This window comes from Berghia stephanieae, chromosome 6, assembly GCF_034508935.2.
Source record: "Berghia stephanieae isolate SIO BIC M18660-M18661 chromosome 6, UCSD_Bste_1.3, whole genome shotgun sequence".
In the NCBI taxonomy this organism is placed as follows: Eukaryota; Metazoa; Mollusca; class Gastropoda; order Nudibranchia; family Aeolidiidae; genus Berghia; species Berghia stephanieae.
The window spans coordinates 13,853,072-13,872,302 of NC_088365.1; the positions used below are offsets into that span (position 1 = coordinate 13,853,072).

General features: G+C 37.9%; 1 protein-coding gene across 1 annotated transcript; it reads left to right on the plus strand.

Annotated features, from left to right (window-relative positions):
* Nucleotides 1–987: 987 nt before the first annotated feature.
* On the plus strand, nucleotides 988–11,067 carry LOC144974514 (uncharacterized). The gene is made up of 3 exons (XM_078917442.1): nucleotides 988–1,159; nucleotides 4,993–5,078; nucleotides 7,439–11,067. Exons 2-3 carry the CDS (start codon nucleotides 5,054–5,056, stop codon nucleotides 10,978–10,980), a joined length of 3,567 nt encoding a protein of 1,188 aa, XP_078773568.1. The 5' UTR covers nucleotides 988–1,159; nucleotides 4,993–5,053; the 3' UTR covers nucleotides 10,981–11,067.
* The last annotated feature ends 8,164 nt before the right edge of the window (nucleotides 11,068–19,231 follow it).

Here is a 19,231-nt window from a genome sequence, read left to right on the forward strand (position 1 = left end):
GTGAGCTTCTTAGCCAAGCGCATACAATATATTGCGCTCCAAGCTCACGTAAAACATACAAGTAAACAAGTAAAATGCATGGGGCGCTCTATCCAGCCGCTTGATTTATGTCGGTGAAAGATCTGTCAGGATGATTTATAATAGGATTCAATAGTATGATGTCACGCAGTCCAGCAACGAGCAGCTCGGTTCTAAACAAAGAAAATCGGTACTTTTTAGCTTCATGCTGGCTAGAACTTTTTCATATGTCACGTGATCAGAATGTATTATAAAAGTCAAATCATGATCAGATTTATAATGTTTTTCTCTTCTGGATACACTTATATGCTCGTCGGAGAAGTGTTTCATAACGGCATCCGTCATTGTTCCCATAGTTATTTAGAGCCAGTTACAAAGTTACCGTGCGTCAATACGAGGGAAGTGATGTCACGACTGTTGACGCCTATTATTTGGTTATAGATAATACCTATGCCCTTGGCTAAAAAGCTCATAACATTGCCATCCGGAAGTATAACGGACCAACACATGAAACGGTGTGTATCCATGAACGTTTATAGTCGGGTTAATACAGTTCAGTGAGCATTACTCATAAACGCGGATGGCAAAAAACAATAACCAAGACCTGAGTGACGTCATCTTCGAACTATCCATAAAAGCTGTGTCATGTCAGTTGATGAGGGTCATATTAAAATACGAGGCCCCGGTTATGGTGAGAAAAAGAGGAATAATATCATGGTAATCGACCTTGTCTTTATTCTTTTTGGCTTCATACATGACAGTGTTGTCTAGTTTTCACATGTGGCCCTCTCTTGTTCACGCTGAAATGTCTGGTTTTGCTGTCCACAATCTGTCATAAAAAAGATGCTCTCTCTCTCTCTCTCTCTCTCTCTCTCTCTCTCTCTCTCTCTCTCTCTCTCTCTCTCTCTGCTCTGCTCTTAACCAATGAAAAAAAAACATGAATTTTATTCTCTCTGATCTTCTCAGGTCATAGTTTTTAATTTGTTGACACCGGAAGTAACCGTAATGAAAGCTATTGAAAGTAATTTTCATGGCTGCTTTGTTGACATTTGTTTTAGAGCAAAAACACTTGATATGACTTGAATACTTCTTTATCGAAAAAATAGATGTTAACATTTCAGTATGCATCACAACACTTGAGGTAAGATTGTTTTGCATCAAATCTCTAAAAGCTACGGAGGATTCTTTGGTTTTATCAATGGACTTAGAAAAGAAGGCGTCAACTGTGACCTGACAACGACAACAACAAATGTCGATTCTGTGCTGAAAAGTTTAGTTTTGTGCAGTTTACACATTATACATACAAAACCTGAGATTCGCTTTCTTTGGGTAGAACAATGCTGTTCAACATTTTAAGAATGCAAATTATTGATTTTGCGGTCCTGCCCGTGCTCTGCTTAGATTAAGAAGACTACCTATCTAGAGAGGTGGGCCGGTGTTACCAATACTTAGCTTCTACAGGATAAATCATTCGTTTGGACCGAAAAATAAATAAAAAACTCACCGCTTACCGTCAAAAGCAGTTTATATTTGAAGATGCATTTGTTTTCTATCAAAAAACATTCGGTAATGGACAATTCTTGATGAATTTCAAAAGTTGTGTTGAAATTATATCCTAATTGTTTTCATGATTAATTCCTCGCGAAATCGTGGGGGTATCGTTTCTGTTATCAAGGTACCGCCTAGCCAGGCAGGGTTGCCAGATCATTTTTGAGTAAGAGACCAAACTAGATATAGCAAGAGGCCAGATTCCTCGGCAGGAGCCCAAATACCACCAAACCCACCTTAGCCTCGCGAAAACTCTTTAGATTTGTTAAACAATTTAGATAGGATAAGGAAAATTCGTATATATAGAAGCATTAGCAAATGCAATCTGTGGCGTTAGCACGTGTTGCATTTAGATATTTAGATTGCCAAATAAAATAAGTTTTACCGGTACCAGAGTAAAACGATATAACGGGGAAAGTCAGAGGAAGCCAAAAAGTTGGTTACAGGAGGCCAAGTGGCCAAACCAAATTTTGGGAGGCCAAATGGCTTGGGAAAAGGCCAAATTTCTCAAATTTGGCCACCAGGAGGCCAAACTAGCAACCCTGGCCCCAGGTTTTTAAAAAAGTTTATTGGGAAAAAGATACGGAACAAAGTGTCCATAGATAGGTATGCAATTTGGTGCATTAGTGCAGTAAAAAGGCCTTTTTTTCTTTTATTCAATAAACTTGACTGCTGGTGGACCCTAGGCCTCTCTACAAGTCCAAGAAATAATACTCACTTTTTCTCTGCTCCAACGAAAATATCTACCCCCTACCGGTCTAATTGTTTGTAGCAGACGACAAATTTCTCAAAACGGTCACGTGACACTGTAAAAACAACGCAGGAAGTCCATGAAAGCTTATTTACGGCATTTCCTTTGAACCGTGTAAACAACAAAATTTCGTTTTCATTCGACTCAACGGGTCAGATTGGCCGGTATTTTTTAACGAACTAAAGTTCTGAAAAATCAAAATGTTTCTTAGAAAGGTGAAAGATGCTAGTTTTTGAAACAGAGGTAGGTTTTTAAAAAAAATCTTTATATTTTACGTGAATGCATGCTCAAGGCGAGTTGGACGTGCAGCGGAGGTTGGTAGGCCAAAGGCCCACCTCTCTAATACTAGAGTGACTAGAGATAATAATAACCAGTTGACTGGTTGTGACTGATGAGTGTGAGGAGAGGAGTGAGTGAAGGCAGGCTAGGTCTAGAGTCAGTAGGATGTGGCTGTATTGAATTTAAGGTGATGGGGAGATTCAATTCAAATCAAATATTTGTTTTATCCGTAGCATGCAGCATACATATAAGATTTTTTATGAATAAAGAAAAAAAAAAAAAAAAAAAAGAAATCAGAAATAAAAAACAGCCTACAACAACAATTACTCTATTAATTTTTAAAATTTTTTTTATCAGATTCAAACTCAAACTCAATCTCTGGAGATAAAAATTTTGTCACCTGCCATCTTGTCTTTTGCAAGTATGGAGACACGATCTTTTCCACTCCATAAATTGATGTCTGAAGCGATTGAAATGCAATACTTTAGTTCTAAGTCTAAGATCTGTTTCTAAATCGGAAAAGTCTGCGCTGGATGAACTGGATGTAGTCAGTAGTATTAGTATTGACAATTGACAAAAGGAGATCCCACTGCCATCGCTGATTTTCAACACTGTTACTACTTCATTTACTAATGCATCTCAAGCCTACTGTGTTTACAAATCAGCTGACTTCTTGGTTCTTATTCACCCCGCATCTACTTCTACTTTACACTTGCATTAAAAAATGTTCTTTACCCCTATGCATATGAATGATTATTTAATTCGGACCACCTTGACAAAATTTCATGGTCTTCTAATAGGCATGTTGATATACTATAATTCCTACTACTTACTACTACTACTACTACTACTACTACTACTACTACTACTACTACTACTACTACTACTACTACTACTACTACTACCTACTACTACTACTAACTACACTACTACTACATACTACTACTGCTACTACAACAACAACTACTACTATCTACTACTACTACTACTACTACTACTACTACTACTACTACTACTACTACTACTACTACTACATACTACTACTACTACTACTACTACTACTACTACTACTACTACTACTATTACTATTACTACTACTACTACTACTACTACTACTACTACATTATTATCATCATCATCATCATCATCATCATCATCATCATAAGCATTTCTTTCTCAAAATGTTCTAAAATAGCAAATTAAAGATAAATTACCAATTTGGTTTATAAATTTATATTTTTTGATGAAGTTCAATGGTTTAGATTTAAAATGTATGTCTTGTCTCTTCTACAGCAGCAGCAGCAGTAGTAGTAGTAGTAGTAGTAGTAGTAGTAGTAGTAGTAGTAGTAGTAGTAGTAGTACTAGTAATGACAAATATAGGGTATAGAGAGATGCCAGATGAAAACAGAAAATAAAAATCCCACAGTGTCAGAAAAACACACTCGGGATCAATTGATGCGACATCCTCCACCTGGATGAGAGAGAGAGAGATCAACGAGCAGACGAACTAGCCACGTAGTCAAAAACATTTAATAATAGGGTATTTTCCGAAATGTCTTTCTCAACGAGTTTGGATTCACAGGCAATTCCAAGTTCAGGAAATCAATGATCAGCAAATGCCTTCCTCTAAGATGTAGAGTAAACAGTTACAAATCCAAGATAGTTTTATTAGTAAAATTATGACATTGGCAAACAGCTCAGAATTTTTGTTTTGGAATTTTTTTCGCTGGTCAACTTCTCTTGATTCGCTGACTGGTCGTTAAAATGAGATTTTGGTATGGGAGGATGAGGGGGGGGGGGGTTGGATGTATGTTTTGTTATTTGCTGAAAACGTCCAAAACTCTGCCTCACTTTCAATCTTGGTAAAATTTTGGGTTGATGGAAACAAAATTTTTATTTAAATATATACTGGAGCGATGTGCAATGTATGTGTATTAATCAAAGCGTCACTGTGTCAGATGTATGGTCTTGTATATGACTATGACACTTGCCTTTGGATGGGAAGGATAAGGGGTCGAGTCCCCCTTTAAGTGTTGTTTAGTGGAGTCCTTGGAGAAGGCTCTTTACTCACATTTCTCACTGTACTCAGGCATAAAACGAGTACCTGGGAGCGCTTTCTCTGTCGGAAAAAAAATTGTAATTATATCGCTTGACAGGCGTCATGTCTTGTCCTACATGTTACATGTTGCTATTGGCTAGAGACCCATTGTAAAACACTGTGAGCATGTTTAATGAATATTGCACTGTTTAAATGCTCTGGGGTTTCTTTTTTTGTTCGTTTGTTTTTTAAATGAAGAATTGTACTGAAGTGTTTGTGATTTAAGTTTTATAAATATGTTTTTTTTTTACCTTTAACCAAGACGATGTATCTGACTTGATGTCTCTTCATTTTTAAGGATCCCCCGGCAGTCACGCTAGATCTTGTGTCAACAAGAACCTGAAAGCCAGGAAGTCACCATGGACGGTAGAGTGTACAATTATAGTAAGTTTATCTGGCAGATTGGCTGATGGTAGCTTTCCTTGTTAGAACTGTTCTTTATTTATCTTTGAATCCACTTCCTTTGTCCTTCTCTCTCTCTCTCTCTCTCTCTCTCTCTCTCTCTCTCTCTCCCTCCTCTCTCTCTCTCTCTCTCTCTCTCTCTCTCTCTCTCTCTCTCTCACTGTATGTGTGTCACTCTTTCTCTCTGTGTCTGTCTTCCTTCATTCTCTTCCTCGTTTTGGCTAAACATCGTTTCCTATTTGATCAGTCTCCATAAAATGAGTAAAGGATCCATGTGGCTCAGTTAGTTGAGCACTTAGTCTCATGAACAAAGCAAACTTAGGGTTTGAATCGGCATAGTTTTATTTTTTTATTCTTTAACTCACTCAATCTAGAGATTTTTTCTACTTTTCAAAATTTGAAAAACTGTATTAAAAATGAGCATGTACATAGACAGTGATGATACTTTTCCGCGGATCCGCGGAAATCCGCAGTTTTCTTTCCTTTCCTCGGTTTTCCTCCTCAGATCCTCGATCCGCGGATATTTCCTTCATTTCCTCCTTTTACTATTTTTTTAATATAATAAATCTTTAAAAAATACCTCCTTTTTTTAAAAAAAAAATATATAAAAAAAATTTCCTCCTTTTACTGGACTCCGGGCGTTTTAAAATTGAACGATCCAGCTGCGGGGCTTCATCGCCACTGCGCCACTGCGGAAGTGTTCATCGACCATGTTTATTCGTTCGATGTGGTAAGCTAAGTATCGAAGCATCCTGCCTACTTTCCTGTGGTGCAAGAATGTTCTAGGTGAGTTTTCCGTTTTTCCGAGACTTTTCCTCCTTTTTGACTTTTTGTGAGTATCATCACTGATAGATAGTTTTATTCAACTACCCACATGTGTAAACGAAAAACATTAACTTTGATACTCTGCCTATAGGTTGTCTGATAAAAATGTAATAAATAGGCATGGGGTAAAAGTAACCCGGGTAAACTGCGGATATGGTTGGTTTTAGGATTGAGTGAGTTAACTCTCTCTCCTTAGCATGATTATTCCTGAAAACATCACACTCACCTTAGACAAAAATAGATGTTCTTTACAAAAGCAATGGGTATTTGTTATGTATGTGTTATAAGTTACATGTAATTGAGTTCAGAAAAATTATCTTGACAACCGGGTATAACGTTTTAAAGTAGTCTTTCAGAGCCATTGGGCCCATGGAGCCAGAATTTATCCCGGTTTCTGTAGTGTGAAACGGACGATAGCGATTGCTTGCTATCCTTTGGATAGGGCTCTAGTCTGTCGCAAAGTACTTTCTACCAAATCTAACCGACTCAGCCACCCTTTCACTGCTGGGTAGACAGGGGGGTTCAGAAAAAAAAAAATCTTGACTGCTCGCGGGATCGATCTTGTTCCCTTTGTATGTGAAGTGAGTGCTCTAGCAACTGAGATATCAGGACCCCCATAAAGTTTTAAAAGCTATAATAAATTTTTGGATGAACAAAGATGTCGGTGGTAGAAAAAACCCCCCAAAAAACTACCTCTTTTACGCTCTTTTATATAGAGCGACATCCACTAAATGTGCTGAAAGCGCTTAACAAAGGGTCCCTGACCAACAGCAACACGTAACATGTAGAACAAGACATGACGCCTGTTAGGCGATATTACAATTTGGGGTATCTTAAGGAATGTTAAGATTTAGCTGTAGTAGGTAAGGAGACGGTCAATCATACAGTCAGTAAACCCAGCACAATTTGGTCAGGTCCAGCACTCATAGGTTTGACTTCTATTGAGCTTTTGATATAGCACAATCTCAACTAAAAGTGCTCAAAGCGCTTTACATGGGGTTCCTGGCCAACAGCAACACTTAACATGTAGGACAGGACATGACGCCTGTTAGGCGATATTACAATATTTTCGGACAGAGACAACGCGGTTAACGGCCAGGTACTCATTTTACACCTGAGTACAGTGAGAGAATGTGAGTAAAGAGCCTTTTCCAAGGACTCAACTATGTGTGGCTCAAACCCAGGACCTTCCATCCAAAAGCTAGTGTCATACCACTAGACCACTTAGCCGCACAGTCTCAATTTTTTTAAAAACCTTTATGGTATGAGGGGCACCGTGGCTCAGTGGTACAGTCTTTGCTTCGTACAAAAGGTACCGAGTTCGACTACCCGCCGTGTTGTGTGGCCTTGAGCAAGTCGCCTCGCCCTTGCTCACTTTGCGGCGCTGCACTGCGGCTGACGCCTGGGTTATTCCAGTCTTCCCTTGGGATAGACCCTAAAGACAAATTTCCCATTGGGGATGAATAAAGGGAATTTTATTTATTTATATTTATTCATTTATTTTATTTTGTCTCCAGACACCGGTCCGTGGAATGCATGCAATGAAAATTTCCAGGCAGCGTGTCTGGAGCTGCAGAACCCTGGCATTCCAAACAGTCGAGATGCTCACCACGGGGTCATGAGGGAAACCAGCAAGGCCATGGCAGCTCCTGCTTCCTCTTTCATGTTTTTGAATTACCCAGCAGACGAGCACATCCACCCGTCCAACCAACACGTGATGCATCGCGCAGCCGCCACCCAATGGCAGCTTCCACAATGGCCGAAAATGAAGGCTCACCCGAGTCAAGGGCACAAGAATTTTGGAATGATGAAAGACGATTGGACGGGAATGGCGACGAACATGCATGCTGGGCATTCGTCGTTGTTTAATATTCCACCGCCTGGTCCTTTTTGTACGACGGATATTACCGACACACTCCAGGACAACTGCGTCAACGCCCCACAGCATCACCAACAACTGGCGCATCAGAATTCTGCAGTGTCGTTCATTGGTCATGGCCCGGTGGTTTCCATGGAAACACACCAGCAGGTACAGAGTGCAGCCCCTCCTCCTCCTCCTCTTCCAAAACCAGCTGTGAAAAAAAGTAATCCTCAGCCCAGAAAGAAGCGGGAAAGGAAAAAAACGGATAAGGAGAAGAAAAAGAGGACGAGAAACGAGGAATCGTGGGCACGCAACAAACGTAAAAAGGCCAGAGCGAGGGGGGAGAGTTACATGTCGGTGGTCGGAAAGATGATGCGAGCAAAAGAAGTGCAGCCTGTAGATTGTTCTAAATGTAAATTCCATTGTTTGGATCACGTGTCGGAGGACGACAGGCAGAAACTTTTCAAACACTATTGGTCGTTGGAATCTTTTAAAGACAAAGTCAATTTCCTCAGCGACTGTGTAGAAGAGTTTGTTCCCCTGAGACCGATTAGTGGTAAACGTTTGTATTCTAGACGGTACAAGCTGAGGATCGGAGAAGGCGAGGATGAGAAAATAGCCAGAGTGTGTAAAGAGTTTTTCATCTCAACGTTTGACATCAGCGAGAGCACTATCGTTACCTTCATGAATAAGAAAAGAAAGAACCCGGAGGAGATCAAGGACAACCGGGGACATCAGATTCCAAGTAACAAAACGCCGCCGGAAGTTGTGCAGAGTATACGGGAGCATATCCTGTCGCAGACCGGTCTTCAAGGTTGTTTGGAGAAGTGTCATTTGGAAGAGGTAAGAAATATAAAAAGACTTTACACACATTACCAGACAGAGTGCGAGGCCGAGGACAGGAAGCCTGCCAGCATGTCCGTCTATAGGAAAGTCTACGGGGATATGCATAAGGACAAGACGGAAGCTCCCGTTGTTTTGCCTCCTGAAGATGTTTTAGGTAAAATTTCACCCACGAAGAAGTTGAAATCAGCAAAGGAAGATTCATCACCTTCTGTGACTTTGTCGAATAATGATTTAGATATAGATGCATTTAATGACAATAATGAAGATGTGGTAGATGATGAGGATGGGGAGGATGATGATGATGATGGTGAAGAAGATGATGATGACTCCGATGATACAATTCCTGCTGAGCCATTGAATCTGACTCCTCCAAGTCTGGTGCAGCAACAAAATCAGCAGCAGCAACAACAATTACAACAACAACAACAATTACAACAGCAACAACAACAACAACAACAACAACAGCAACACCAACAACAATTACAACAACAACAACAACATCAACAGCAACCTCAATCTCAACCTTCCCAATCGGAAACCCTTCATCAAACTGTATCACCATCGTCATCGTCATCATCATCATCAACATCATCATCGTCATCATCTTCCAGCAATGTGAATGCCCAGCAAGGGAGCTCTTCCAATGAAATAGTGATATCCACCGAACACCACCACCATCACCACCACCATCACCACCACCATAACCTCAAGGAGATCTCAAGTCCAGTTTCGGATGAAAAACCCTATAATCTCAACATTCCTTTGTCTTCCTCGTCATCATCGACACATCCACAAAACATTCTCGACAACTCATCAGCAGGGCAGATAAGTGCTACCTCTATTGACAACACAATCATGGCTCCATCCTTTGACACGGCCGGGGCACACATCAACCAAATCATGCCTCTGATGTGGGAGACGCATCGGATAACCCAGCAGCAACACGCGGTCAGTGGTCAAGCGGCAGATCTAGCTGCAGGAATCCGAAACATGCAGTCGTCTTCCTTCATCACAGGGCCTACCGCATTCCCAACCCCTAACCCAAACCCCACCCCCATGCATCATATCACACAATCCTGTTTGTTCAGTAATCCAAACATTGGATTAGGATCTGCCTCGTCCACTTCGTCATCCACTGCAGCCATTTTCACCACCGGAAATCAGTTGCACCAAACTGGCTACAATCTGTCCGCTCTGGCATCGACAATGTTGCCAGAATCAACCATTTCCATTCCAGGCATTCAAGGAGACGAAGAAGTCGTCGTCATTAAAAAACTGAAAAAACCTGGCAAACCTAGACCGAGGCCGAAGCCCAAGAAGGAGGTCAAAAAGAGGACGAGAAACGAGGAATCTTGGGGTAGAAATATTCGTAAGCGTCTTCGATTTAAAGGGGAGGAGTACATTTCTGTCAAAGGTAAAACGGTCGGGGCCAAAAAGGTTCAGAAAGTGGACTGTTCCAAGTGTAAGTATAAATGTTCCTCTAAAATCACAGAGGAACAAAGGGAAGAAATGAACGAGGAGTACTGGAAGCTGGAGAACTACGAGAAAAGAATAGAATTCATATCCAGATACGTGCAGACGTATGTTCCAAAACGGAAAATGACTGGCAGACGGGCCTATTCTAGAAATTATACTTTCATTTTGGACGGAAAGCATGTTAGGGTATGTAAAAACTTTTTCATCAGCACTCTCCACATTAGCGAAAGCATCGTGGCAACCTGTTTGAAAAAAGCAAGAAAAGGTCCGACTGCAACCAAAGATATGCGAGGCAAACACAAACCAGTCAACAAAACACCAGAAGACGTTTTACAAAGCATTCGTGAAATAATTATTTACCTGACCGGCGTTCGACCCAAGCGTAAGGGCAACACGTCCGGCAAAGCACCTCAGCAATATCAGGACGTCCATCGTCTGTACCTTATCTATAAGTACGACTGTGAAAAAAAGGGAAAGAAAATGGCCAGTCAGGGTATTTTCCGAAACGTCTTGCTCAATGAGTTTGGATTCACAGGCAATTCCAAGTTCAGGAAGTCAATGATCAGCAAGTTGAGCAACTCTTCCAATTCTCTCGTTGGTTCTAAAAACGGCGTCAAAGCAGAAGTGTTGTCTTCCGTTGCTCAACAAGTGAAAGATGAAAAATTGGTAGTTCGGGGAATTTCCAGTCAGCCATCAGAATCATCAATGTCTTCCTCATCAGCATTCAGGGTAAATGTGAACTTGACTAACACATCTAGCACGGACTGTTACACAAACACGGACACGATCACTGTGAAACAGCCCGAATCCATGGACATGTCCGACGGACTGGCCACTCACGCCGTCTTCAATTCCTGTTTACTTTCGTCGTTCTAATCATGTCTTCTCAATCTAAGTCACGTCAATTTTACCACACTCACTCGTTGACAAATTTCAGGAGCAGGCACTGGAGTAAGATAAAAATCTAAAAACGTTATTTATGAAACAGAGCCAGTTAACTCACTCAATCCTAGAGATTTTTGCTCCTTTTCAAAATTGGAAAAAATGGATTAAAAATAAGCATGTGCATAGATAGTTTTATTCAACTACCATTAACATGCAAAAACTAAAAACATTAGCTTTGATACTACGCCGATAATTTGTCTAAGAACAATTTAATAAATAGGCATGGAGTAAAAGTAACCCCGGGTAAACTCCGGATATAGTCAGTGTTAGGGTTGAGTGAGTTCAGGCAGAAAAGAAAAAGCCATCCCCGAATCTTTTTGAAAAAAATTTTTGTTGTTTTTTTTTGTATTTTTACTCTCTGCTTTGTCTGGCACTGTTTCATCACATAAACACCTTTTCAGAATTTTTTTTGATTCTTTATGAGAATCATTTGCAAGGTCTTTGATTCAATAGAAACGTTTTTAATCTCCACAGTAGTGCGCGTGGTGTGACGGAAGCCTGGACTTGTTAAAGGCTTCCCCCATAATTTGTTCCAATATGAAAAATCCTTGTGTATGCAATTCATGTTTATCTCTTGATGAATCCAAAGCTAAACCCAATCATTTCGTTGTTTATAATTCATTTTCATGATGTTTGAAATCGACACCATTGGACGTTTGGTGACAAATGTTATCAATAGAAAGCTAGAATCTCCATGACACAGGTTGTTTTAATTATTATTATTATATTATATTATTTATTTATTAATTATTATTATTATTTTATTATATTTATTATTATTATTTGTTTTTTTCTTTTCTTCTCTTCTTCTTCTTCTTCTTCTTCTTTCTTCTTCTTCTTCTCTTCTTCTTCTTCTTTTCTTCTTCTTCTTCTTTTCTTCTTCTTCTTTCTTCTTTCTTCTTCTTTCTTTCTCTTCTCTTTCTTTTTCTTCTTCTTTTTATTTTTTATTGTTATTATATTTATATTATATTATTATTATTATTTATTATATTATTTATTATTATATTATTATTATTATTATTTATTATTATTTATTATTATTATTATTATTATTATTATTATTATATTAATTTATTATTATTATATTTATTATTATTATATATTATATTATTATAATATATTATTATTATTATTATTATATTATTATTATTATTATTATTATTATTTATTATTTATTTATTATATTATTATTATTATTATTATTTATTACATTGGACCATTTATTGTTGGAACCTCTATCAACAGGTATAACATGACAATCAGTTTTTTAGTTCTCACTATCAGACTTAACAAATGCATCAACATTTGGAATATAGAAATTTTGCCTGAATACGAATTAAGGGTTATAAACAAAAATGAATATAATATCAGCTTCAATAAAGAACAAAATACCGAACGTTTCGGGCACAAAACCCTTCTTCAATCAACACCAAAAAAATAATAAAGACATAAATAATGATTAAATTCCAGATCAACATATAGACTAACTTTGCAATCAAAGGACGTTGGGTAAGCAATTACAATGGTTTATAAAAAAAAAGTATAGCATTTATAAAGCACAATATCCACTAAACGTGCTCAAAGTATTTTACAAGGGGTCCCTGACCAATAGCAACACATAACATACAGCACCAGACATGATGCTTGTTAGTAGGTGATATTACATTTTTTTTTTTTTTTTTTTTTTTGGACAGAGACAATGCTGTTAAGGGCCAGGTACTTATTTTACACCCCGATAACGGTGAGAGAATGTGAGTAAAGAGCTTTTTCCAAGGACTCAACTATTCGCCGAGTGAGGCTCGAACCCAGGACCTTCCGATCCGAAAGCGAGTGTCATTCCACAAGATCACATAGCCGCACTTTACACATCGAGATGTTCTCGTAATCACAGTGTATTTTTGATGCATTTTTAAAGTCCACTAGTTAATGACACTACACCGACTTTTTACTTTTTAAAAATTTATTTCTTTAAAAACGTTTTTTTCCTACTTTTGTTGAATTCCATCTGTTAGAATTTGATTCTCTCTCAGAGTCCGTTCTATAAATAACTTCCAGCATGTACAAAATGAAACCACAAAAGATTGGCTGTTATCCTATTATTATATTCCGCATCACGGGTGTATTTTTTAATGTAAATAATTTTCACATGTTTACTGTATTGATGATCATATCATGTTTTCTTTGACAAAGTCTTCCATTTTTTATTGTGTATATGTTTAATTTGCGTGAGGCAGAAATGTTAACCTTTTGTGGGGTTCTTGACCTCCCATAGTGGGCAGGCAGGTACGTGCTGTGTCTTCTATTACTTCTATACCCCTCTATCTGTTTTCCAATTGCTTTCTGTCTTTGTCTTGGAATGTGATTACTTAGTTTTGTCTTTATCTTGGCTGGGAAGGAAACAATCAAATGTATAGGGAATGAGATTAGCGGAAGAGTAGCGTCCCTTGATTAAACGTCACCCATAGTCTGTGACGTCACCGGCGGTGACGTCACAGACTATGGGTGACGTCCAATCAAGGGACGCTAATCGCATTCCCTATAGTTAGAGTTTTGGGAGATGATATTTTTTTTCCTTGTAAATCATCTCTCTGTTATGTACTGTTATTTTAAAAATATTTTTAACATATGAGTTTGTAAACATTTGAGTGTATTCCTCTTAGTGGGATCTTGTGCGTGTGTCTGGGTGAGACTTGTAGGTGATCTCAAACTAAGTACACTGATAGTGTGCTCTTGGAATCTTCATTTGTTCCTTATGTCTACCATTACCCCGTTGTCTTACTTTTTCCTCAAGCCCTTTTAATTGTACATCTAGAATGTTTTTACTGTCCAATTCTCGTCCTTTTTATTGGCGCTGATATCACCTAAATGTGTTGCAAGCGCCGTGAAACCCTTGAAAACAAACAAAAACAAACTATTTGAGCCAGTTCCTCTTTGTCATACTTTTCCACTGTCCCATTTTCTCTTCTTCCTTTTCCATGGGGCCAATATTATGACCTACTTAAGTCGCAAACACTGTAAAAACCTTAAAAACACCAAATCAGGGTAAGATAACTGGGATTGAATCGTCTTGTTGATTTGACCTTGACCTTGATACTTGGGGTCAAGGTCATGCCCGCAATTTTATTTCAATGCATTTATTAGATTTACCACTTTTCACGTTCTGGTCATTTGTTTGGATGAGTTTGAGTTCGATCTAAGCCACCTTAGTGAACTTAATTTGTCTTGGGAATTGTGTCAGCATTGTCATCCGTATATTACAAATCGATGGTCGGAGGATCACATCTCAGAAGTCCCGATTTTCTCGATCATCGCAAAACTCTGAAGTCTACGCTTTCCGCACCGTGTTTTATTTAATTTGGGCTGATGTTATCAGAGGTCTGATCTGTCCTAAATTAAATAAAACATGGTGCGAAAAGCTTGTATGTAGACTTCAGAGGTTTGATCCACCGACCGTGAAAATCGGGACTTCAGAGGTTTGTTGATCCGATGACCATAGATAAGTTTGTTGATGTTGAATTTTTATCTATGTTTTCTAAAATAATATTAATATTATTTCTAATCATCCTGTCCCAAATATTCCATCAATCTTGGGCATTTTTTATGTATCACAGGAATGAAATAAGCAGGTTTGTTTTTATCAAATCCGTGGCTCAACACTCAGATCTCTGTTCATGTCACAGATTCGGGGAACCGTTTACACACACAGGGAACCGTTTACACACACACACACACACACACACACACACACATACAGGGAACCGTTTAGACACACAGGGAACCGTTTACACACACACACACACATACATGGAACCGTTTAGACACACAGGGAACCGTTTACACACACACACACACACACACACACACACACACACAGGGAACCGTTTACACACACACACAGGGAACATACATTTAAATTTATTTTAATTTTGTGTTTTTGTGTTGTTTTTTTTCTGATATTTTTTTCGCTCCATTTTCTAATATTATATATGTGAATGTGAATTATCGGGAATTTTTTGTTTGTTTTGTTGTATATTTTTGGGTCATATTTATAAACTGGTAGCAGAGTTGTATTTTCAGGGTGAAGGTGGTGGACGATGATGTACTTTGTACTTATTATGAATAGTATAAAATTCACATTCTCAATACTGGGTTCACCCTGACCTCCCAGAGTGGGCACTGGGTGGGGTTCCTAACCCCCCAGAGTGGGCAGGGAGGCACTTACTGCGTTTTCTATCCCCCTATATCTGTTTTTCAACATGTTTGCTGTCTTTGTCTTGGGGTGAGATTACTTTGTTTTGTCCTGGCTGGGAGTGATAAGAGTTTTGGGAGATGATATATTTTGTTTTGTAAATCATCTCTCTGTTATACATTGTATTATGTTTTGTTTACATATTATATAACATTATGATTTGTAAACATGTGTGTGTGTCTTCCTCTTCTGGGTGGGGTTCCTGCCTCCCATAGTGGGCAGGGAGGTACATACTGTGTCTTCTATCCCCCTATATCTGTTTTCCAACTAGCTGTCTGTCTTTGTCTTGGAATGAGATTACTTGGTTTTGTCCTGGCCCTGGCCGGATACCTTGACTGGGAGGGAAAGTCAAATGCATAGTTATTGTTTTGGGAGATGATATTTTTTTCCTTGTAAATCATCTCTCTGTTATGCATTGTATTATGTTTTCTTTATAGTATATACGATTTGTAAAACATTTGAGTGTATTCCTCTTAGTGGGGACCTGTGCTTATGTCTGGATGAGACTTTTAGGTAATCTCAAACTAAGTGCTTTGATAGTGTGCTCTTGGAATCTACATCTGTTTCCTATTTGAACCAATTCCCCTTTTGTCTTCTCTTTTCTTGGCCACTTTAATTGTATTTCTATAACTTTTTACTATCTTATTTTCTTCCTTTTGACTGGCGCTGATATGACCTAAATGTGTTGCAAGTGCCGTAAAACCCTTAAAAACATTTTTTTTAAAATGTCTTCCTCTTAGTGGGGACTTGTGCTTGTGTCAGGATGAGACCTTTAGATGATCTCAAACTAAGCACTTTGATAGTGTCTCTACATCTGTTTCTTATTTGAACCAATTCCCCTTTGCTTACCTTTTTTTAAATTTTTTTTTTTCTTTTTTAATTGTAATTCTAGAACTTTTTACTATCCCATTTTCTTCCTCTACCTTTTTTCTGGGGCTGATATGACCTTAATGTGTTGCAAAAAAAAAAAAAACGTCGTGAAACTCTACTTAAAATCAAACAAACACACAAACATACATAACATGACCCTCATCGTGGCAAAAACTTTCAAACCTGGGACTGGAAAAATTTCAGGAGTAGCTCTATAAAACCTGCTTGGTCACTTTGGCTGTCATTCATAGAAAACTAATATTGGTGGGGGGGGGGGGGGGGGGGGGGGGGGTCATTTCTATAGAGGAAAATGCATGGCCTTTTTAAATTTTAGCCTCATAGAAAAGTATAATTTTCTTCTTTGTGTTTTAAGACTTCAACTGATCCTATCTAATGTTTCGATAAATTGCTTGAGTGTGTTAATTCATTTTCTCTCGGAGCGAGTTCAAACTAACCTGCTCGTTTGTAGGTGTATATAAATAATTACCACTGATATTATTATTATTATTATTATTATTATTATTATTATTATTATTATTATTATTATTATTATTATTATTATTATTATTGTTGTTGTTGTTATTATTATTATTATTATTATTATTAATCATCATCATCATCATCATCATCACCATTATTATTATTATTATTATTATTATTATTATTATTATTATTATTATTATTATTATTATTATATCATTATTATTATTATTATTATTATTATTATTATTATTATTATTATTATTATTATTATTATTATTGTTATCATCATCATCATTTTTATTATAGCTTTGCAAAAACACTCCTTATAAAATCCAGAAATCCTTGTGAGATACCCAGTTATGTAAATTGTTCATTTTCTCTCTTTATCCAATGGATGCTATTTTTCATAGTATGTTAAAATATGTGACCCATCGTCTCAAAACGGTATTATGTCGGAACGAGCCATATGCTTAAAAGCCGAATTAAATGTTAAACTGGTCAAAAATATAAATTGCAGGCATTCGCACCCTAAAATGTGGTATCCATTCTCCTCAATAAAACGTACAAACTCAACACAAGTCTGATATTTCTGGCTATAAATTCAATTTTCAATATCTTAACCATCCCGACGTAATACCGTTTTGAGGCAAAAGGTCACATATTATTGACATTGGTAAAGCTCGTTCGTTATACAAGACTACGTGACTCAGGTGTGAATAAGTATCTTTGTTGTAGACAAGTTTTACCGTTACATCTGGGTGGGGTTCCTGACCTCCCATAGTGGGCAGGGAGGCACTTACACTTACACTCTGTCTTTTGTACCCTTTATCTTCTTTCCAACATGCTTTCTGACTATCTTTGTCTTGATGATGAGATTACTTGGTTTTGTCCTGGCCCTGGGAGGAAATCAGCCGAATGTATAGTTAGTTTTGGAAGATGATATTTTTTCCTTGTAAATCATCTCTCTGTTATGCACTGTATTATGTTTTGTTTACATATTATACATGATTTGTAAACATTTGAGTGTATTCCTATAAGTGGGGACCTGTGCGTGTGTCGGGATGAGACTTTTAGGTGATCTCAAACTAAGTACTTTAATAATGTGCTCTTGGAATCTACATCTGTTTCCTACTTGAACCAATTCCCCTTTGTCTTACTTTTTCTTGGGTGCTTTAATTGTAATTCTGGATCTTTTTACTTTCCCATTTTCTTCCTTTTTACTGGCGCTGATATGACCTTAATGTGTTGCAAGCACCATAAAACCCTTAAAAACAAACAAACAAAAACAAGCGCCGTAAAACCCTTAAAAGCAACCAGTATACTGTCTACTAAGTACTTTAATAGGTGTGCTGGTTCAAATAGGAAATAGATACACTGTATAGATTCCAAGAGCACACTATCAAAACTGGGATAAACTCCAGCTTTTACTGGCGTTGAAATGATCTGATTAAAACCCCCTAACAAGAAACAAACGTTGACTCGTATAATAACAATATGATGAAAGTGATGTTGTCGAAACCTCTCTTAATACAAAGCAGATATAGATAGTTTTTTTTTTGTTTTTTTTTAAAATACAAATCGTATATTTGTGTGTGTGTGTGTGTGTGTGTATGTGTGTGTGTGTGTCAGTCTATTGTCATTGCTCAGAATAGTCTCACATATATCTCTACTTAGCGTGTAATAAATTGATATACAAATCAAACACATTATACCTGGTTATTGTTGTTGTTGTTTTTTATGTTTAGTTGTTTGTTTATGTTTTGTTATTTGTTATTGATTTGTGTTTTAATGATGTTATGGCTTTAGCGGTGGATGGAGAATAGAGACCTTGATTTGAGGTCTTTTGTACTCCCATGATGGGCAGGGAGGCACTTACTGTGGCTTTTATCCCTCTATATCTGCTTTTCTGAGTTGTTTTTTTTCTGTCTTTGCATTGGAATGGGATTGCTTAGGTTTGTCCTAGCCCTGGCTTGAGTTCTTGACTACGAGGGTAACAGTCAAATAAATTATGTATACAGTGGACTCCGGATAAGACGATGCCCAGGGGAACCGAGAAAAAAATCGACTTATCCGAAAATCAACTTAACCGGAGTGTAACCAAATGAGCAAAAACGCATTTGAACAAAGCAACCCAATCTAGAATAAGTATGTCCCTTCATATCGCGCGGTCTCTGTAGTGGTCATCAGAAGATCCCACCCCCAATAGAGGAATCAGAATATATAAAAATCGGAATTTGAAATAAAAAAGCGGAATCAACTTACTGTTATTGACTATGACATACTTTGCAGCAGAAAATGTAATAGACAACCCAAAAGTACTCAAATGATTAAAAATATAAAATGTGTAAAAATGTACAGATTGTGTAAAGACTAAGAATGGGGTCAAATAATAATAGAGAACACACAGGTCCTGGCCGTCTGAGAACAAAGTATTGAATAGATGGATTTAACCTTGTCAGGACCCCCCCCCCCCCCCACGCACACACCTAATCAAACAAACGCGCGTGCCTGTACACACACACACACACACACACACAACACAACACACGTACACAGGGCTAAAATTAAATAGGGAAAGAA